We start from the raw sequence: 22,864 nt of genomic DNA on the forward strand, positions 1-22,864 counted from the left end.
CAAATCCAAAGCACTATCGTGACTCAAAATCACTTTTTCTCCACTAACTTCTTTCCCTCTCCCACTTTCCTCACCCAATCCCACCACCTTCCCCACCCTTCTTTTTATTTTCAATTTCAGCACCGCAGCTCTAATGGACAGTTCTGCCAGGACTCAGCTCCTAAAAGGTCAGATCTACACAATGAGCAGCTCAGAAGGAGGGGTCAGAACAGCAGTGCCTCCCACTCTTTTGCTCTGGATAGATGACTCCATAATGGTAGTTGGTGAGGCCCGAGTGTCAGTGAAACTTGTTCTCCTGCTGCTCTGGCTTGGGGTGTCTCTGCCCCCTTCTGGCCTCTCCCTGGCTAGGCCCTCCCAACACCTCAGCTCCCCAGAAGTGGTGATCCCCTTGAAGGTGACCAGCAGGGGCAGAGGTGCAAAGGCTCCAGGCTGCCTCTCCTACAGCATTCAGTTTGGGGGATGGAGACATATTGTCCACTTGAGAGTCAAGAAGCTCTTGGTCTCCAGACACCTCTCGGTGTTCACCTACACGGACCAGCGTGCCCTCCATGAGGATCAGGCTTTTGTTCCTGACGACTGCTTCTATCATGGTTATGTGGAGGGGGTCCCCGAGTCCCTGGTTGCCCTCAGTACCTGTTCTGGGGGCTTTCGAGGAATGCTACAAATAAATGACCTTGCTTATGAAATCGAGCCCATCACGCACTCTACTACATTTGAACACTGGGTTTATAAGATCAACACCAGTGAGACACAATTCCCACCTATTAGATGTGGCTTAACAAAGAAGGAAATAGCACGCCAGCAGTTACAATTTGAAGAAGCTAAGGAAATGACTCTGAGACAAAATTCTACTGATAACCGGTGGACCCACTCATGGTTTCTGGAGCTGGTTGTCGTGGTAGATCAAAATTTCTTCACTTACTCCCAAAGTAACTTCTCAATGGTGCAGGAGGATGTAGTTCTTGTTGTCAACATCGTGGATTCCATTTATCAGCAGTTGGGCACTTACGTGATTTTGATTGGGGTGGAGATTTGGAATCACGGAAATGTTTTCCAAATGATTAGCATAGAGCAGGTTCTGGAGGATTTTGCTCAGTGGAAACACATCAGTCTTTCCCGGCTACAGTATGACGCTGCACATATTTTCATTAAAAATCCACTTATAAGTACACTTGGGATAGCCTATGTTGCCGGAATATGTCGTCCGCCTATTGATTGTGGAGTTAACAATTTCCAAGGAGACCCCTGGTCTCTTTTTGCCCTCACCGTGGCCCATGAGTTAGGTCACACTTTGGGGATGAGGCATGATGAAGAATTCTGTTTGTGTGGGCAAAGGGGTTGCATCATGAATGCTGTCAGAGTGCCAGCAGACAGCTTCACTAACTGTAGTTATGCAGATTTTACAAAGACCACTTTAAACCAGGGGTGGTGTCTGCACACTCCTCCCAGTCTCGGGGAAGTCCTTACGCTGAAGCGCTGTGGGAATGGTGTGGTTGAAGGGGAAGAGGAATGTGACTGTGGATCTACAAAGCAGTGTGAACAAGATCCCTGCTGTCTGTTGAGTTGCACTCTGAGGCCTGGGGCTGCCTGTGCTTTTGGGCTTTGTTGCAGAGACTGCAAGTTCATGCCGTCGGGGGAACTCTGTAGACATCAGGTCAATGAATGTGACCTTCCAGAGTGGTGTAATGGGACATCCCATCAGTGCCCAGAAGATGGATATGTGCAGGATGGGATTCCCTGCAGTGACAATGCCTACTGCTATCAAAAGAGGTGTAATGACCATGACGAACAGTGCAGGGAGATTTTTGGTGAAGGTGCAAGGAGTGCATCTCAGAATTGCTATAAAGAAATCAACTCCCAGGGAAACCGTTTTGGCCACTGTGGTATAAATGGCACGGCATACCTAAAATGCAATACCTCAGATACCTTTTGTGGGAGAGTTCAGTGTGAGAATGTGGGAGACATTCCCCACCTGAGAGATCACTCTGCTTTGCAGCACACTCACATCAATGGTGTCTCCTGCTGGGGAATCGGGTACCATTTAGGGATGCACACACCTCAGGTTGGTGAAGTGAAAGATGGCACTGTGTGTGGTTCAAGAAAGATCTGCATACACAAGAAATGTGTCAGTCTCTCTCTTCTGTCACAAGTCTGCCTGCCTGAGACCTGCAACATGAAGGGGGTCTGCAATAATAAACATCACTGCCACTGTGGCTATGGGTGGTCCCCGCCCTACTGCCTAAACAGAGGCTATGGAGGTAGCATTGACAGTGGCCCAGCACCTGCCAGAAGAGGAGTTTTCTTTCCACTAGTTATAATTCTCAGTTTGTCTATTTTTCTTTTGCTGTTGACAACTGCATTTATGTACCTTCAAAAACATTTTGCTCTCTAGGAGACCAAGGCTCACCCTTCAGACTAAGAAAATGCTTCTAATTTAATGTCCTATGCATTATTAACTTTTAGTTTCTTGGAGGTAGAAATCTGACATGGGTGAAACTGAGCACATTTCTGACAGTTTACAGAAAAATTAACAGACCTTCCTTTTGTCAGTATGACAAACATTGCCATCAAGCAAAAGTAATTCCTAACATCTTCCCAACTTCTGTTCATTGTCGTAAGCGGCAAATAAAGCTCCATTTTCCCTCTGAATTAGTCCTCCTTGTGTTTCTTGAGCGCAGATGGGACTCATGGGAAAGGCAGGAGACGGACATATGAGGAGTTCCCAGGGTGAGTCTGGCCTCTCTTTACTTACTCCCAGAGTAACTTCTCAAAGGTGCAGACGATACATTTCTTGTCCCCATAGTGGATTCCATTTATCAGCAGTTGGGTACTTATTTTGATTGGGATTGGAATTTGGAATCATGGAAGTATCTTCCCAATGATAAGCATAGAACAAACCAAGACTGCAAGTTCATGCTACCGGGGGAACTCTGTAGACATCAGGTCATGAACATGACCTTCCAGAGTGGTGCAATGGGACATCTCATCAGTGCCCAGAAGACGGATATGTGCGGGATGGGATTCCCTGCAGTGACATCGTCTACTGCTATCAAAAGATGTAAGGAAGATGGGAAAATTAAATTTTCTAACATCCTGAAAAGGAAGATGATAATATTGCTTGTCCCAACGAACCTCTTGGGTTTCTTTGGTAACCAAAAAAAAGAAAAAGAAAAGTAAAAAAAAAGAGAGAACTTCCCGTCAAGATGTAACCAAACTGATGTTTGTTTAATGAAAACTCCTGACCCTGTTCCCTCTGTGCTTTCTAGCCAGGTTTGTGTGCTCTATTTGCCTTAATTTGGCCGTTTGGATATCCTCTTGGAGTATTTTCTTTGAATACCAGAATATACTCCCCCCCTAAGGGCAGAGTTCTTTTTATCTGTTGTGCTCACTGTTGTATCCAATACCGAGAACATTGCCTAATACACAAAAATATTTCAATGAATTAATATAAATGAATTATTAATTGCATGAAATTTATTAGGAAAAGTGAAAATAAACCTTCCTCCTGTTTTTAAAACTATCACAGCTATTGCTCAAAATTGAACACTGAAACCTTAAAACATGTGTATTTATAATGCTCCATTTGGTACTTCCCCTTCGTCAGTCTCTGTGTCCCCAGTTTGTCTTCTCCTCAGTCTATTCTCAGTGTTTTTGGAAATCGTGTCTCTTGAAAACACGTATCTAACCAGATAACCTCTCTATATGGTCCACATAATTTCTGAACACCACCCTTTGTAAACTGAGTCAAGCAACATTTTTGATACATTTTCCATTATGCTTTGCACACTTTGCATCCTCTGGCTATTTTCTGTTTTGACTATACTTGCTGTGTCTTGCAACTACACATCTGTACAGGCAATTCCTATTCCCAAAACGCTGTTTACCTGTCGCATCCAGCGCAACGCGGGCAGTGAGGGTGCGAGAAGGGGCGGTTTGGGTTAAGTTTTTAAGAAAAAAACAAACAGAGACTTAATGCAGTTAAATCTCTCAGAAGGCCAGGGGTCTCTCAGTCTCAGAGGACTGGAGCCCAGAATAAGGCCGACTGAAGGTTTTTATTGATAGATATACAAATACAAGAAAGTAACATTGTTTCTTACACGGTCTGTGAGACTCATACATCATAGCAGAAAAATGTTTATTCCAATCACCGTTTGTCTGTAAACAGCCGGAGCACAAGGTCCCATGATGTCTTACCTAAGGTATGTACCCTCTCAGGGTCAAGTCTCTCCTATTGTAACAGCTCCATTGAGACAAGTGGAGAGAACTGATCTTTGTTTTCCTCATGACTTCTCTCACAAACATGTGTAAGGGAAAAGCCAGAGCCAGCAACAGCTTTTCCCAGGCAGGGGGAAGGGGAGGCAAGGCTCCTTCCCATATTTTTCTAAGGCAGCTCATTGGGGGTCCCCACTCGGTTCCGCCTGGCTTAGGTTGTATCTTCCGTGAGCTATCTTACCTGTCTTTGGCTGCAAACCATCTTTTGGGGACCAGACAGAGAGACATAAGGTGTAAACACAAGGATGGAACAGAGTCCCAGAAAGGCACAGTCTCACAGACTCTTCTTTCCTTAAGGAAAGACACGGGGGGACAGTTGGCTAGGCGGTTGTGTGACTACATTTACCACCCTCCCCCACACCCACTCCACCCCTGCCGTAGAAAATTCCAATTTTACTCTCAATAGAGCTCAAACATCATATCTTTGGAAAAGCATTTCCTTGTGAAATGTTATGTGTTCTACGTGTGTGCTCCTGTCACTATATGGACATCCCTTTGAGGCACTCTACGAATAGATGAGGAGTCTCACAATGTACCAGCAAGGGACAGAAAGAAGAAAAGGATGTCTAGTGGAGCCATAGAAACAGGGAAACGGGAATCAAGAACACAATCTGATTAAACTGGGACAAAGATCCCAGTTTACCTGAGATCCACGTGTTTTAAGTGTATATGTCCGTGTGGAGACAAAAGGCAGCTGCTCCAATTTATTGATTCTCTTTTGAAATTTGTTTGGCTTTTTTTTCATTAAGTTATATTTGATTATAGTCAAATATATCAATCTAATATTCTTTGATACTGGGTTTTATATTTTTTGTAATTTTGTAGGATTAAGCCCCTTATGACAAACATAGTCTTACGTACTGTCTTAATCTGGATTCCCCAAAAAGCAGATACTGACTCCAGGATTTAAGTGGGATTAGTTTATTTTGGAAGCACATACAAGAGCATATTAATGAGCAAGGTTCCCCTGTGAGCTACTGGGGTCATCCCCTGTGGACTCTAAGAATTTCTGAGAACCCAACTCGGAGTATTCCTCCTTGGGGAAGGAGAAAGCTGTCAGGAAAAGAAGGGAGATTCAACACTTGAAGTAGGAATGGACACTGTCTATTACAGCTGCCAGTGAACTCAGGTTGGACAGGGGGGTGTAGGGTGAACCATCGGCATCTACTGAACCCAGGTTCCCTAGAAAACAGATGCTGGGGTAAGGATTAAATGCAAATATATCTTCTGTTGTAAGGGTGACAATTCCTACCAACACTAATGGCTTTCTACTTTATAGGAGTGTGTTTGGTCCACTCATGGAACAGGCTGGGAGCAAGACGGAGTGAATACATCTGGAAGCAACTCTTAACCAACAAGATGTGTTTTGTGAATACATCTCACAGCTTCCTCTGTCCTCAGGGGACAATTCTGAGGTATCTGACAGTGTCTCTCAGGCCACATTAGAATTGAATCCTGGTTCCTCACATGGTCACTTACCCATGAATCTATACCTGCTTTGCTTTTAACCATTTCCAGTCTCGGTTTCCTACTTCATCACCATGCACTCACATCTTGGAATTGTATCCCAAATAAACTCGTCACAGATAAATCCTGTCTCAGGGCCTCAGGGTCAGGGACCGTTGGGACCAGAAGTGATCCTTAAAAGGCAGATCCATAGGATGTGAGACTCTAGAACTGGGTCAGTGAATTGTCAGATGGCAACTAGGACTCATAGTGCAGCCAGAAGATTCGCTGCAGCATCAGAAGCTAAGACTCACTTGTGGTGTGTTAGGATGAGGTACACATAGAAGTGCTGCCCTGGCTTATACAATAGCTCTCGTACTTGAATTAGGAATATGAGAATGATGAAGTTAGTTAACTGGTGAAGAAGACATGAAGAAAGAAAATGAGAGGTTCGGGTCAAATAACTCAGGCATGGTGTGAAAGTCATAAGATCTCTGTGACACCGTTTGAAGAGAATCTCATCCTATAGACCGTGTTGAAAATAATACCCAAGATTTCTCATAAATATGCAAGATTATAACGATTGCTGAATTCAGAGCTCTAGTATGTTTCCTATGTAAAAATCAGAGGTCCTATTAGGGAAGAAGTGCTATCCTGAGATTTTGGATGAGGACAGTTGAGTGGATGCACTTAAAAAATTGAATTCTGAGATTCTCGTGAACACCTTGGACCACCAGAACTTGTTTCTTACCCTTTGCTAAAAGACAGAAGCCTCTCATGACCTGGAGACCCTGTTTCACCAAAGATTATGCTTATCTTCCTGAAGATCTGTTCTTAACTTCCCCTCATTGCATCTAGACCACTAACTAGGGTTAGTACCATTATTAGTAGGAGAGTAACTGGATCACTGGTCAAGAGAGCTTTGGGAGCTGCCTAATAAATGCCATCACAAGCTAAGAGAACATGTGTAGGAATTGATCCTGGGATACTGTATCAGGAGAAATAGAATATAAGATTATACAGCGGGAAGCTTTTTCATACAGAGGTGCTCAGGATTTAACATCATTGCAAAGATGCCCAGAGCTTATCCTAATGTGCTACTGGAATTATTGCATCTTTTAAGATTTGAAATGCTGACGGACAACAATAATTGAGGTGGAGATGCTAGAACTACTTTGGCAGACAAGTAAATTTGAGGGTCAGGATATTCAGGGAAGCGGGCAAGTTACAACAGATTTATTACAAAGGCCAGAGAAAACACTGCTGACCCTGTGTCTCTGGAGGTCCTAGAGGACAATGTCTTCACTCAAGCACACGAAATACATGAGTAGTCAGTCAGAGGAAAGCAGTCATCATTGGAGCCTCAGTGGTGGCTGTCTTTGTAGGTCAGGGTTGATGGCAGGGTTAGGTCAGGCCTCAGGGTGCCCTGTTACTTTTGGTGAGCTGCCACAGGCTAGGTACTAATAGCAGCCAGATCTGGTTCACAGCATGACCTCTCCAATGCACCTCCAGGTCCAGCAAAGGAAGCTACCAACCTCGAATTGCTTTGTAGCTCCTACCAGGTAGCCCCAGGCTGGTCACAGACAGCAGCAAAAATTGTCCTGCTCCAGAGACCCTCCCAAGAGTCCCCAGAACCAACACACTCAGTGGCCAGCTTCAAACCACAACAGAGCACCACCCAATTAGCCCCACAAGTGGCACACCCAAAGCTGGTCTGGAAAGCACCAGAGCCCGCCTGGGGTGAATCATGCTCCATGGGGTCAGACCCGCATAGGAGCTCATACGATTTGACTGTGGCCAATCCACACAGCCAGTCACCCTGAGGGTCAATCCCACCCACTGACACGCCAACATCAATCAAGGATCAACTACAACAGGAGGGCACACACAACCAACACATGGGACACTCCTGGAGCACCTGGCTCAGGTGATCAGGGAAACTGTGTCACTGAGCTCTACTGGACAACCTACCGACTACATAAGGCCACCCTGGCAAGACTGGGAGACCTAGCAGATCTACCTAATACATAGAAACAAACACAGAGGCAGCCAAAATGAGAAGAAACAGAAACACGTCCCAAATGAAAGTACAGCAGAAAACTCCAGAAGTAGAACTAAACGAAATGGAGGCAACCAACCACCCAGAAATAGAGTTCAAAACACTGGTTATAAGGATGCTCAAAGATATTACTGAGAACTTCAACTAGAGACCGTCAGCATATAAAGGGACACAGAAACCATAAAAAAGAATCAGAAATGAATACCATCAGTGAAACGAAAGCTACAATAGAAGGAATCAACAGCAGATTACATGAAGCAGAGGATCGAATCATTCATTTGGAACACAAATCAGAAAACACCCAATAAGAACATCAAAAAGAAAAGAGAGGGGAGGACGGGTGGCTCAGTTGGTTAGAGCATGAGCTTGGGGCAACAGGGGTGCCGGTTCGATTCCCACGTGGGCCAGCGAGCTGCGCCCTCTGCAACGACATTGAAGTCAATGAGCTTCCGCTCCGCTCCCAGGTGGCCACATGGCTCAGTTGGTTGGAGTGCGGGCTCTCAACCACAAGGTTGCCGGTTCGACTCCCGTAAGGGATGGTGGGCTGCGCCCCCTGCAACTAACAAAGGCAACTGGACCTGGAGCTGAGCTGCGCCCTCCACAACTAAGATTGAAACGACAACAACTTCACTTGGAAAAGTCCCGGAAGTACACACTGTTCCCCAATAAAGCCCTGTCTGCCCCCCCAAATAAATAAATAAATAAATAAAATAAAAGAGAATGCAAAGGAATTGAGGATAGTTTAAGGGAACTCTGAGACAACATCAAGTGTAATAACATTCAAATCATAGGGGTACCAGAAACAGAAGAAAGAGAGAACGAGGGATTGAGAATGTATTTAAAGAAGTAGTGACTGAAAAGTTCCTTAACCTGGTGAAGGAACTAGATATACAAGTCCAGGAAGTACAGAGAGTCCCAAAGAAGATGAACCCAAGGAGGCCCACATCGATAATTAATATTTTTAGAATATTTTACCCAAAAGCAGAAGAATATACATTACTTTCAGATGCACATGGAACGTTTTCAAGGACAGACCGCATGTTAAGCCACAAAACAAATCTCAATACATTTAAGAAGGCTGAAATCCCATCAAGTATCTCCTCTGATTATAACAGTAGAAAACGAGAAACGAAACAAATCTCGATACATTTAAGAAGACTGAAATCCCATCAAGGATCTTCTCTGATCATAACAGTATAAAACGAGAAATCAACTAGAAAAAAGAAAATTGAAAAACACAAATCATGAAGCCTACATGACATGATAGTAAACAATGAATGGCTTAACAGTGAGATCAAAGAAATCAAGATACATTGAGACAGATGAAAATGGAAACACAATGACCCAAAAGTGCTGTTTGTCAGTTTGGAAGTTCCTCAAAACATGAAAAATAGAACTGCCTTATGATCCAGCAATTCTACCTCTGGGTGTTTAGCTGAAGAAATCCAAATCACTAATTTGAAAAGATATGTGTGATATGTGTACCCCTATGTTCACTGCAGCACTATTTACAATAGCCAAGACGTGGAAGCAATTTAAGTGTCCATCAAGAGGCAACTGGATAGAGGATCAAGGAGATGACAGTGTGAGGAGTGCTTCTTGAAATCTCCCCGGGAAGCTACACCAAATTGAACAGCTATAATTCCACAAAGGATTCCCTGCGCAACACACAAGGACACCTGAGCGAACCCCATATGCAATCACCTGAAGGGTGCAAGTCCGGCAAGCGGGGCAAGAGGGAATGGGGAAGTGCAGAGACACCAGCCACGGGGCCACAGGATACAGACTGGAGCTCACTGTGCTCTCGGATAAGAGAAGAATCCAGGCTGCAGGCGCACTCCCTGTAGCACAGTCCTGCCTGAGGGATCAGCATATAATATGGCTGAAGCCAGCGTTTGGGGCAGAGACCTCGGGAGAGAACTGTGGTTTATGCCCTCACTGCCACGCTGAAAACAGAAAACAAAGACATGGATCCTGGTTGCCTTCCCCCACCCTCCCAGTGTTAGAAGCGGTCTCCTGAAGAAACGGTAGCAGTGTCAGATTAAAGAACAGAATATCTAGAGCCCTGGGAACTGCAGTGTCAATCCCGCAGCCACAGACTCACAGCGCAACTAATCCCGGCGAAAGGGAAGGAACTGTAAGGGCAAGACAACTGTGGGCTGGTAGTAGCCATTGCTCAGAGACACAAATGCACCAGCCCCCCTCTCACAGCCCATCCACCCCCACCTTTCAGGCCAGATCCCCGCTGGGGCAACCAGAGCCACTGAGATACACAGGCTCCGCATCGGGCTGCAGAGGTGGCACTGGGACTTCAGAAGCTCGGAACTCTATCGCCCTCTACATGCTCCCATGGTGGCCGTACCCTGAAACTGAGGGGACCTGCTCACAGAGGAGAACTCGCCTACCTTCCAGGGAACCGCACATTGCGTGAGAAGCCGGAACACTGCAAAAGAAAATATAACGCTACAGCATGAGAGAAAATTAAAGGCTGCAGTGGGAGAGAAAATGAACCATTCCAGCAACACATACTGGAAAGCAAAAGAAATACCTCTTTATATCAACCTACTGCAGAACCCACTCCTGTAGATTCCCAGGAAGAGAAAAGAGTCATTAGTTGCCATGAATTACCAAGGTATCAACACAGCTCAAAAACAAAATGAAAACTCTCCAGAAATTGAACTTACAGATATAGAAATATGTGACTTAAATGACAGAGAATTCAAGATTGCAGTTCTAAAAAAACTGAACGAGATGCAAGAAAACACAGGTAGGCAGTTTAATGAACTCAGAAACACAATCAAAGAACAGAATGAACATTTTACCAAACAGATCTGAAATTTTAAAAAGGAACCAAATAAAAATTCTGGAGATGAAGAACTCAATAAAAGAAATGAAGAAGGAAAGAGCCAGCTTAGGTAGTAGAGCTGACCGGATGGAGCAAAGAATTAGTGATATCTAAGACAGAAATCTGGAAATGACACGGATGGAAGAAGAGAGAAACTTGAGAGTTCAAAGAAATGGAAGAACTCTACAACAACTTTCTGACTCCATCAGAAAGAGCAACATAAGAATAATGGGCATACAGCAAGGAGAAGAAATGGAGAAGAGAACAGAGAGTATATTCAAACACATAGTCAAAGAGAGCTTCCCAAACTTGTGGAAAGAACTGCATCCTGGAATTCAAGCAGCAAATAGAACACCTAATTACCTCAATCCCTAGAAGCCATCTCCAAGGTACATTGTATTGAAGCTATCAAAAATTAATGACAAAGAATTCTCAAGACAGCCAGGGAAAAGAAGACGGTAACCTACAAAGGAAACCCTTATCATCAGAATCATCAGAATCATCAGAATCATCAGCAGAAACTCAACAGGCCAGGAGGGACAGGAATTAAATATTCAAACTATTGAAACAGAGAAATTATGAGCCACAAATAATATATCCAGCAAAGATATCCTTTAGATATGAAGGAGGAACAAGGACCTTTCCAGACATACAGAACTGAGGAAATTTTCTGACACATGACCGGCATTACAAGAAATACTGAAGGAGGCTATTTGACCTGAAACAAAAAATCAAAAGAATACAAAACCAGGAGTAGTATTACGAGCAGACAGACAGAAGCAGGAAATGACAACCCCTACACAAACTAGGACACTATACACTTAAACATAACATAAAGGGTAAAGAAGAAAATAATATTTTAAAAAGAGAGAAAAAAAGGAAAAAGACAACTTGCTACTGCAACCCAGAAATCAACTCAGGGTCTAAGTAGGTATAACTGGAGACAACAAAAACATAAATGGGGAGAGAGTAAAGGTCTGAACCTGCAAATGGGGAATGGAGAGAAGAAACATGCTGAAGAAAAAGCACTACTGTAAATATGAAACTTTCTTTTACATAAACTTAATGGTAACCACTCAAAAAAAATCCAGAACTGAGATATATAACGTAAAAAAAGAAGAAACAGAGGGAAAAAGCATAGAGTACCACCACACTGAAATAACAGAGAGCAACAAAAAGGCAAAGAAACAATGGAGACACCTAGCCACCAGAAAACCAGTAATAGAATGATAGGAAATCCTCATATATCAATAATCACCCTAAATGTAAATGGATTGTATTCACCAATAAAAATGCACAGATAGCAGGTTGAATCAAAACACAATACCCAACCATATACTGTCTCTAACAGATGAATCTCAGCTATAAGAACAAATATAGACTCAAAGTGAAATGGTGGAAATTAATACTCCAAGCAAATAATATCCAGGGAAATGAAGGTTTAGCCATACTTCTATCAGATGAAACAGACTTCAGGATAAAAAAGGTTACAAGAGACAAAGATAGACATTTCATAATGATAAAAGGGACAATACAACAAGAAGGCATAACACTCGTCAATATATATTCCCCCAATCAGGCAGCACCGAAATATACAAAGTAACCACTAACAGAACTAAATTGTGGAATTGACCAAAACACAATTATAGTAGGGGACCTAAATACATCACTGTCAGCTATGAATAGGTCATCCAAACAGAAAATAAATGAGGAAATATCAGCCCTAAACGACACATTATACAACGTGGACATAACTAACATTTAAAGAGCACATCATCCTAGAATGTTGGCTATACATTTTTTTCTAGTGTACATGGAACATTCTCAAGGATAGACCATATATTGGGACATAAAACAAGACTTAGCAAATTAAAGAAGATTGAAATCATACAAGCATATTCTCTGATCACAAGGCTTTGAAATTGAATACCAACTGCGAAAAGAAAACAGGAAAAAACACAAATATATGGATATTAAACAACATGCTTTTGAAAACTGGGTCAAAGAAGAAATAAGAGAGAGGCAAAAAGTTACATAAAAACAAACGAGGATAAAAATACATCCTACCAAAATTATTGGTATGCAGCGAAAGCAGTAATAACAGGGAAATTTATACCTATACTGGCCTCTCTCAACAAACCAGAAAAATCCCAGATAAACAACCTAACATTACACCTTAAAGAACTAGAAAAAGAAGAACAAATGAAACCCAAAGTCAGCAGAAGGAAGGAAATAATAAAAATCAGAGCAGAAGTAAATGAAACAGAGAACAATGAGACAACAGAAAAAAATTAATGCAACAAAGCCCTGGTTCTTTGTAAAGGTCAATAAAGTTGACAAACCCTTGGCTAGACTCACTAAGATAAAAAGAGAAAAGACGCAAATAAACAAAATCAGAAGTGAAAGAGGAGACAGTACCATGGATACCACAGAAATACAAAAGATCATACAAGAATACTTTGAAGGTCTGTATGCTACCAAATTCAATAACCTAGAAGAAATAGACGTCTTAGAAATATATAACCTTCCTAGACTGAATCACAAAGAACCGGAAAATCTAAATAGACCCATCAACAATAAGGAAATTGATTCAGTCATTCAGAAGCTTCCCAAAAGCAAAAGTCCAGGACCACATGGCTTCACTAGAGAACTCCACCAAACGTTCAAAGACAATCTAACACCTGTCTTCCTCAAACTCCTCAAAAAATCCAAGAAGAGGCAATACCGCCTAACTTATTTTATGAGGCCAACATTATCCTAATTCCAACACCTGGCAAGTATAATACAACTAAAGAAAATTACACACCAATATCTCTGATGAACGCACATGAAAAAAATCCTAAATAAAATGCTAGCAAATCAAATACAGCAATACATTAAAAGGATTATACATCACGATCAAGTGGGCTTCATCCCAGGGACACAAGTGTGGTTCAACATACACAAATCGATCGATGTGATACACCACATAAACAAAATAAAAGATAAAATCCTACATGATTATATCGATAGATGCATAAAAGGCACTTGACAAGATACAATATCCATTTGTGATTAAAACACTTAATAAAATGGGTATCGAAGGAAAATACCTTAATATCATAAAGGTCATATAGGGCAACCGGATGGCTCACTTGCTTAGAGTGCGAGCTCTCAACAACAAAGTTGCCAATTCAATTCCAACATACGATGGAGAGCTGCGCCCCCTACAACTAACGTTGAAAACGGCGACTGGACTTGGAGCTGAGCTGCACCCTCCACAACTAGATTGAAGGACAACGACTTGGAGCTGATGGGCCCTGGAGAAACACACTGTCCCCCAATATTCCCCAACAAAAATTAAAAAATAAAAACACAGTTTCCTTAAAAATAAAATAAAATAAAATAAACAAATGAAGGCCGTATATGACAAACCATCAGCTACTATCATAATTAATGGTGGAAAACTGAAGTCCTTCGTTCTATGTTCAGGAACAAGACAGGGTTGTCCCATAGCACCACCCCTATTCAGCGTAGTATTGGAAGTCTTAGCCAGAGCAATCAGGCAAGAGAAAGAACTGAAAGGCATCTGATTTGGAATGAAGAAGTTGAATTGTCACTCTTTGCAGATGACACGATGCTTTATACAGAAAACCCTAACGACTTCACCAAAAAGCTATTAGAAACAATCAGCTAATACAGTAAAATTGCTGGCCACAATATCAATGCACAAAAATCCATTGAATTCCTGTATACTAACAATGAAATTTCAGAAAAAGAAAGTAAAAAAAAAAAAATTCTTTTGCAATTGCAACAAAAACAATAAAATACCTTGGGATAAACCTAACAAAGGATGTGAAGGATCTATACACTAAAAACTATAAGACATTTTGAAAAGAAATTGAAGAAGACACAAAGAAATGGAAAGACATTTCGTGTTCATGGGCTGAAAGAATCAACATAGTCAAAATGAACATATTACCCAAAGCAATATACAGATTTAATGCAATCCCCATCGAAATACCAATGGCATTTTTAAAAGAAATAGAACAAAAAAATCATCAGATTTGTATGGAATCACAAAAGACCCCGAATAGTCAACACAATCCTAAGAAAAAACAATAATGCTGGAGGTCTGACGCTCCCTGATTTCAGCTTGTACTACAGGGTAACAATAATCAAAACAGTATGGTATTGGCAGAAAAACAGACACACAGACCAATGGAATAGAATTGAGAACCCAGAAATAAACCCACATAAATATGGACAGGTCATTTTTGAAAAAGGAGCCAAAAACATACAATGGAAAAAAGACAGCCTCTTCAATAAACGGTGCCAGGCAAATTCGAAAGCAACATGCAAAGAATGAAACTAGACTGCTGTCATCATGTACCAAAACTACCTCAAAATTGGACCAACGACCTAAACATAAGACCTGAAACAAACTGCATAAAAGAAAGCCATAGGTACTAAACTTATGGACCTTGGGTTCAAAGAGGATTGTATGAATCTGACTTCAAGCACAAGGGAAGTAAAAGCTAAAATAAATGAATGGGACTATATCAAACGAAAAGGTTCTGCACAGCAAAAGAAGCCATCGACAAACTAAAGAGGCAACCACCGAATGGGAGATTTTTGCAAACAACTCCTGCGATAAGGGGCTAATACTCAGAATATATAAGCAATTAATACAACTCAACAACAAAAAGACAAGTAATCCAATTGAAAAATGGGCTAGAGGACATGAACAGAAACTTCTCCCAATAAGAGTTAGGGGAAGAATTGTCCGACTAACTACGGACACAACTACGTTCATGAACTTCCACTGTGTAAGTGCAAACGGCCAAAAGATGTATGAAAAAATGTTCAACTTCACTAGCTATTAGGGAAATGCAAATCAAAACCACCATGAGCTATCACCTCGCACCTCTAGAATGGCTATCACCAACAAGACAAATGATAATCCATGTTGGAGAGGCTGTGGAGAAAAAGGAACCCTCATATACTGTTAGTGGGGGTGGAAATTTGTACAGCCACTATGGAAAACAGTATGGAGGTTCCTCAAAAAATTAAGAATAGAATTCCCATATGACCTCAGCAATCCCTCTCCTGAGTATCTACCCAAAAACTCTGAAAACATTCATCCATAAAGAGATATGTGCTCCAATGTTCACTGCAGCATTATTTAAGTGGTCAAGACATGGAAATGACCAAAGTGTTCTTGAATAGATGATTGGATAAACAAGATATATGTACACAATGGAATACTACACTGCCATAAGAAAAGATGAAATACTGTCATTTGCGACAACATGGATGGATCTTGAGATTATTATGCTAAGTGAAGTAAGTCAGAGACAGTCGAGAACCGTATCCATATGACTTCCCTCATATGTGGGATATAAAACTGAAGGCAACAAAGGAAGATGACAAACAAAGAAACAAAAACTCATAGAAACAGACAACAGTCTAGTGATCACCAGAGGGGAAAGGGAAGGGGGGATGGTAAAAAAGGGTAAAGGAGGGCAAATATATGGTGATGGAAGGAGAGCTGAATCTGGGCAGTCAACATATAATGCAATACATAGATGATGTATTATAGAATTGTACACTTGAAATCTATGTAGTTTTGTTGAACACTGTCACACCAATAAATTTTTTTAAAAAATGCACTGGTCTCAGAGACAGAATCATTCTCTAAAGAGTTCAGTTGTGTCTCTCCTCTTGTAGGCCAGTTTGATGGTGGGACAGACTGTCACAGATCAGTGTTTGTTAATAGCTCTGGGGATAATGAGGTCTTACAAAATAAGAGGCCAAGTGGCTGCACGTTACAGCCCCAAACCAAGGGACCACCATCACCGAAAATTTGTCAGGGTTGGAGAGGCAGCTAGGGGATTACCTGTAGGGACTTTTGAGGTGGGAACAGAGCATGGGATCTCTAGTGGCAAATAGATGAGTAGCCAAAGAGTGGGCTGCTTAACATCTACAATCAGCAGAACGCAACAATGGAGGAGCAGGAGATAAGAATGATTGCACCAATATAAAATCATGATCCATGTTCAGTTCCTGCAACAATGTTGAAAAGATAAAACCACACAAACTCAGATTTATGGTACTACAAATTAAAACAGCCTGAGGAAATACAAAAATTCCCTCACAAATGCGCAGGAGATTAATACGGATATAAACAGAGATTGGATAAAAGTAAATAGAGAAAAAGGCTACAAGTCCAGTTATCATGCTTTGGCAAAGAGGTTGTTGAAATAGAAACAAAATGACTCTACTGGGAAGACACATGTTACTTTCCACAATTGCCTTTGGATTAACACTAACTAATCATTTAGCAAATGGTCATCCAACTTCAATTTTAGTAGATTGTGGTACCAAGTGTAAATGCATTCACACATATTTCACAAGGGCATAGTAAATGGGTTCAGACCCGTCATGGATGGAGATACGGACCCATCCACCACATAAGCTACCTGCACAAGAAGCGCTGGTCCTGAGAGCTGTATGGACACCACACAGGGCCGCAGAGTGGCGATCCTATTGATCCTCTACTGCTGCATCCCTCCCCTCCCTTGGGTGGCTGCCCACATCTGGATTGCACATTTTCAAAATGAGTTTTGATCCAAGGACTGAGGCATCTACATTGCACTTATCACTTATCAGACCCTCTCTAGTGCACCATTTCGTTAAAAAAAAAAAAAAAAAAAAAAAAAAAAGCTTTTATTGGGGAAGGGGAACAGGACTTTATTGGGGAACAGTGTGTACTTCCAGGACTTTTTCCAACTCAAGTTGTTGTCCTTCAATCTTAGTTGTGGAGGGCGCAGCTCAGCTCCAGGTCCAGTTGCCGTTGTTAGTTGCACGGGGCACAGCCCACCATCCTTTGCAGGACTCGAGGAACTGAACTGGCAACCTTGTGGTTGAGAGCCCACTGTCCCATGTGGGAATCGAACTGGCATCCTTCGGAGTTAGGAGCATGGAGCTCTAACTGCCTGAGCCACCGGGCCGGGCCGGGCCCCATTTCTAAAGTGATTGCTTCCTATTTCTTTCAACGTAAATTGTTGTCTCTGTACATATATCGGTCAGTATCATATATTTATAGACCTACTGTGCTTAGGCAATTACTGAGATTTTAAATGAGATACTATGACATTAATACCGTGTTTCCCCGAGAATAAGACCTAGCCAGACAATCAGCTCTAATGCGTGTTTTGGAGCAAAAATTAATATAAGACTCGGTATTATATATTATCATATTATATTACATTATATTATATTACATTACATTACATTATATTATAAAAACCCGGTCTTATATTATAGTAAAATAAGACTGGGTCTTATATTAATTTTTGCTCCAAAAGACACATTAGAGCTGATTGTCTGGCTAGGTCTTATTTTCGGGGAAACACGGGAACCAGAGGCCTTAAGAAGAGTATCGGGGACGGACGGATGGCTCAGTTGGTTAGAGCACATGCTCCTAACAACAAGGTTGCCTGTTTGATTACCACATGGGCCAGAGAGCTGCACCCTCCACAAATAGATTGAAGACAACGAGCTGCCACTGAGTTGCCTGTGGGCGACCAGATGGCTCAGTTGGTTAGAGCACATGCTCTTATCAGCAAGGTTACCCTTTTGATTACCGCATGAACGGTGGGCTTCGCCCCCTACAACTAGATTGAAAACGGCGACTGGATTTGGAGCTGAGATGCACCCTCCACAACTAGATTGAAGGATGACTTGACTTGGAGCTGATGCGTCCTGTAAAAAACACACTGCTACCCAATAAAATAAAATAAAATAAAGAACTATATCAGTAATATATGGCTCCTTATGCGACTGTTTTAGACTAACGATAAAATGCTGAAGTCATTATATTTCGAATACCTGGGTTTAGCACAACCAGGAATGATGAGAATGCTAGCAGCTGGCAGGAATTAACTGCCTAAAAAAATCCAGGCCTTTCTTAGCTGCTTTCTTTTATCATCACAAAACCCCAGAAAAGTACATTTCACCTCTCAATGTAGCATTTAGATCTGGAAACTTTGAGAGACGAAGATTTTGTTTAAGATCATAAACTCAGCAAGCTGTACATATGTTGAAATTCAAGTGGCTAATGGCAGAAAATTAGATCGTTCTATAATATCTGCCACTGGTTACTTTTTTATGTTATTTTTTTAACACTAGCAATTAAATGAACAAATAACAAAAATCTAGGACCTAACCATTTCGGGAAAACTTATGAAAAAGTGCGTAGCGGTACACACGAGATTTGCTACAGGCGCAGTTATAAAACCTTAGAATCAACACCTTAAATAAGTACAGGTCCTATTGTTAGTGAATCTAAAATGTCCTACTATCATCCGCAAGAATATTAACAATATAACCACACATGAAATGTTAAATGAATTTAAATTGCTAAGTCATTTTATTTCAAGATGACAACCTCAGAAGAGTTATAGCATTATTCAATGATCAGAGTGATTATTGATCATTTCTACCAGTAAGTGCCAATGTGATTTTCTCCATTGTGCAGTTACCAGTTAGCACTCAGGCAGGTTCAAGGGATTCTTTTTCTTGCCAGGTTTAATTTTTTCTGCTCCTCAACTGTAACTAATCGTGAAACGCCTCCAACAATGATTGCAAGTACTACAAGTAGTGAACGAGTGAACATTAGAACTAGTGCATGGTTTACACTAACAACGATTTTGCTGCGGACACCTAGTTCTTTGCCGGGTGGTGGGCCACTGTCGATACTCCCACCTGATCCTCCTTTATTACACAGCGGGGGGCTCCATCCTTTCTCACAGTGACAATGTTTGTTGTTGTTGCACACCCCTCTGAAACTGCACGTCTTCACATCACAGTCAAAACCCATATCTTGATAAAAAGTACAATTCTGATTAAAACAGTACTTTCCTGGCCCACACGTGGCCCCATCCACTACAAGTCCGAATTCTGGCACTTCTGCCCCAAAATGTGCATCAAATCCAAAGCATTTTTCTTGTCGCACAGCGTCTACTATTATATGACGAAATGTAGTGTGCTCGCCCCCTCCAGGAACTTCTTGGACATGTCTACAGTGCAACATTCCACAAAAGACATCCTTTGCTTCACATCGATAAGGTCTTCCTTTTCCTCGGATAGTCCTCACCCCACAGTTGCCAAATCGGTCACCCATTATATTCAATTGATTATAGCATGCTGGTGAACCATCTTTTACCTGGTAGCCAAAAAGGGCTTGACACTGCGCGTCACGGTCGGTACAGTTTCCTCTCACACAAACAGCTAATGCTGAACATGGGGTTCCATCCTGGATATAAGAGTCACTTGGACAGACAGGTGTTTGTCCGTTACAGTATTCTGGTAGATCACAAATGCCGAGCGTGTCTCTGCAAATCCATCCCGGTGGGGCATATTTACAGTCCACACAGCAACCTCCTTCACTGCATTTATAGCCAGTGGAGAGGGAACAGTTGGTCTCACAACATTTATCCTCAGCACAATCTTTTAAGGGGCCACAGTCACATTCTTCCCTCTCATCTATGATCTTGTCACCACAACGAGGAGCGACATAAGGAAAATTACTGTATGGTTGATTAAACACACTTAAACAAACATCCGCCGATCCATGAGTCCGAGCAAGCAGTCGCTCATAAGAACAATTGCTCAGCATATCATTAACACTAGGCGTAGGAGCCATGACACAGAAGGTTCTTCGGAAACATTTACAATCAGGTCCGTCATGATTAATACCTAAATTATGACCTAATGCATGTGCAGAAAGAGTAGCAGCTAAAAATACATGAAAATTTGCTACATATAGATACATTGCACCCCAGTTGGGGTTGCATACTCCATCGAAAAAGGCATAATATAGTGATCCACCGACCTTATGTCCTGTGAGAAGCAGTGAAGTGTCATGATAAATGTGATAAAAAACGCTGTGCACTTTCCACAACCCAAAATTTTCTGTAAGCTTGTAAACATTTTTGTTTGATAAATCCATCGAATCCCAATGCTCCCAGATGCACAAAACACGTATGATGACATCTAGATGACTATGCTGGTAAATGGTATGTACTATGCTGTTTAACATCACGATACGCTCTATGACTTCTGTCGTATTAGGCCTCATCTTATATAATGAATGAGAAACTGTATAGTGAAGTTTTAAATATTTCCGGTGTGGCCACCACAAATACACAGGGGCTGCTCTAGGGGTCTCAGCAAGTCCTGCCTCTCCATAGGCTTGACTGGTGTCTTCCCCTTCAATCTTACACCTTTCAACCTCTGCTGATCTTGCTTCTGACACAAGCAGAGAAACCACATGCTCAAATTTGGAAGAAGCCTCCAGTGGTTTGATTTCGTAAGTGAAGTCATCCACCTGTAGCATGCCACGCAGACCCCCATAGCAAGTGTCCAGTGTGCCCCTGGACCCAGGAACCCCTTCCAGGTAGCTGTAGTAGTAACAGTCTCGAGGGACAAAGGGGTAGTCCTCCTGCAGGGCGCCTTGGTCGTTGTCGGTGATGACAGGAAAACGTCTGGGCAGCAAGCTCTTCTTTTCCTTCATGTGAACCACATGTCTGCGGCCCCTGAGGGGAATCTTGTAGGAGAGTTGGTTTTGCAGCCCAGCTCCAACCACCCTGTGGGACACCTTCCTGGGGATCACAACTTCCGAGGAAGTGAAGCGCCATCCTGGTAGGGCATGGGAGCAGCACACCTGGGACAGCAGTAGCCAGAGCAGAGGCAGCCAGAGGTCACCAGTCAAGTGGGCCCGGGCCCAGGCAGGCCCCATGAGTGAGGGAGCCTATGACCAAGGAAACTGCAGTCAGGTGGGAGGCAGGCAAGACCAACTCTGAAACAGCAGCTTTGCCAGCAGTGTAGTCAGGAGGAGAGCAGAGAGGTGGAGGAAGGAGGGGGAGCTATTACATAACAATGGTGTGCTCATTAGGGGAGGCTGTGCTCAGTGAGGTGGGCATCCTGGGCTGAAAGGTCCCCTGGTCTCCTGGAGAAATCACAGGGGAAGAAGAAGTGGGGTTGGTGCAGTTTGAAGACACCTTGCGGCTTCTTTTTCCTCAAGCTTAGAGGAGATAAGGCATCCACATGGAATTAAAACAAAGAATGGAGGGGAAAGTGGAAGCTTCTTCTTACAAGAATTTTGAGGAGAGAAGTCGCTTCTCTCATACTTTGTAGAAACTGAATGCAGTGAGGGGTGATTCATGGAAAGAAAGAGTGAATAGATGTCATGAGTAGAAAAATTAAGGTGTATGATAATAGTTTCTTGTAAAGGGAAACTTATCCCTACCCTATGTCCTGGTGATTCCAGTCCCAGGAAATATCCCACTAAAACTTGTACATGAATGTTCAGAGCAGCTTTGTCCATGAATGTATCCCACAGGCTGGAAACAAACAACCAGTGCTTAATAATCCAATGGATAAACAAAGTGGTGTATTCATCCAGTGGAGTAATCCTCAGTACATCAGAACAGACTTCTCATACGTTAAGAACATGGATAGAACTCACAGATATAATGACAGAAAGAAATCGGACCAAAGGAACTTGATATATGACTTAACTTTTATGAAGTTCTAAAATAGTCCAAAATAAGCTATGGCAATAGAATTTATATCAGTAGCTTCCTGATGTGAAAATGGAGGAATGGAATGAACTTCCTGGTGTGATGGGAAACTTACGTATCTTGATTGGTGTGTCCTAAAGATTGAATGTCTGCGTCCCGCCAAAATTCATAGGTTGAACTCCTGACCCCCAAGGGGGATGGTATTAGGAGGTGAAGCCTTGGGAAGTGATTAGGTCATGGGAGCAGAGCCCTCATGAATGGGATTAGTGCCTTTATAGAAGAGGCTCCGGAGGGATCTCTCAGCCCTTCTGCCATGTGGGGCTACAGGAATAAGGGGCCATCTGTGACAAAATGAGTAGTTGTAAATTCCTATGCCATTCCTAGCAATGTGTTGTGATTGGCCTAACATTCGTTTTTTAGGTCAGTAGAAACTTTCAATGTTTTCACGGCTATCGCACCTATTTATGCTTTTAAAATTTGCCATAGAGACACAGTTGACTCAGATTACAACGAGATTTTCGTGTGATCCGGTGCAACTGGTTAAACACCAGTGGGTCTCAAGCAGAAAAGAGGCCCCAAGATGGGGCCAGTTTTACTGCTATACTTTCAAACGTGGCTTCTTGTTTAGTTACCTTGGGTAGCAATTGCCCATATCCTCGGGGTTCCTTTTGGCCA

The 22,864-nt window shown here is 42.3% G+C and overlaps 2 protein-coding genes across 2 annotated transcripts; one reads left to right on the forward strand and one right to left on the reverse strand.

The window, feature by feature from the left end:
• The first annotated feature begins 253 nt into the window (after positions 1-253).
• LOC109439724 (disintegrin and metalloproteinase domain-containing protein 21-like) lies at positions 254-2,392 on the forward strand. The gene has a single exon (XM_019719985.3). It carries the CDS (start codon positions 254-256, stop codon positions 2,390-2,392), a length of 2,139 nt encoding a protein of 712 aa, XP_019575544.2.
• Positions 2,393-18,025: 15,633 nt separating this feature from the next.
• LOC141570757 (disintegrin and metalloproteinase domain-containing protein 25-like) lies at positions 18,026-21,385 on the reverse strand. Its single transcript, XM_088796403.1, has one exon. It carries the CDS (start codon positions 21,178-21,180, stop codon positions 19,168-19,170), a length of 2,013 nt encoding a protein of 670 aa, XP_088652529.1. The 5' UTR covers positions 21,181-21,385; the 3' UTR covers positions 18,026-19,167.
• Positions 21,386-22,864: the final 1,479 nt, after the last annotated feature.

This window comes from Rhinolophus sinicus, chromosome 3 (assembly GCF_057876585.1).
Source record: "Rhinolophus sinicus isolate RSI-liver-muscle chromosome 3, RSI-T2T, whole genome shotgun sequence".
NCBI lineage: Eukaryota > Metazoa > Chordata > Mammalia > Chiroptera > Rhinolophidae > Rhinolophus > Rhinolophus sinicus.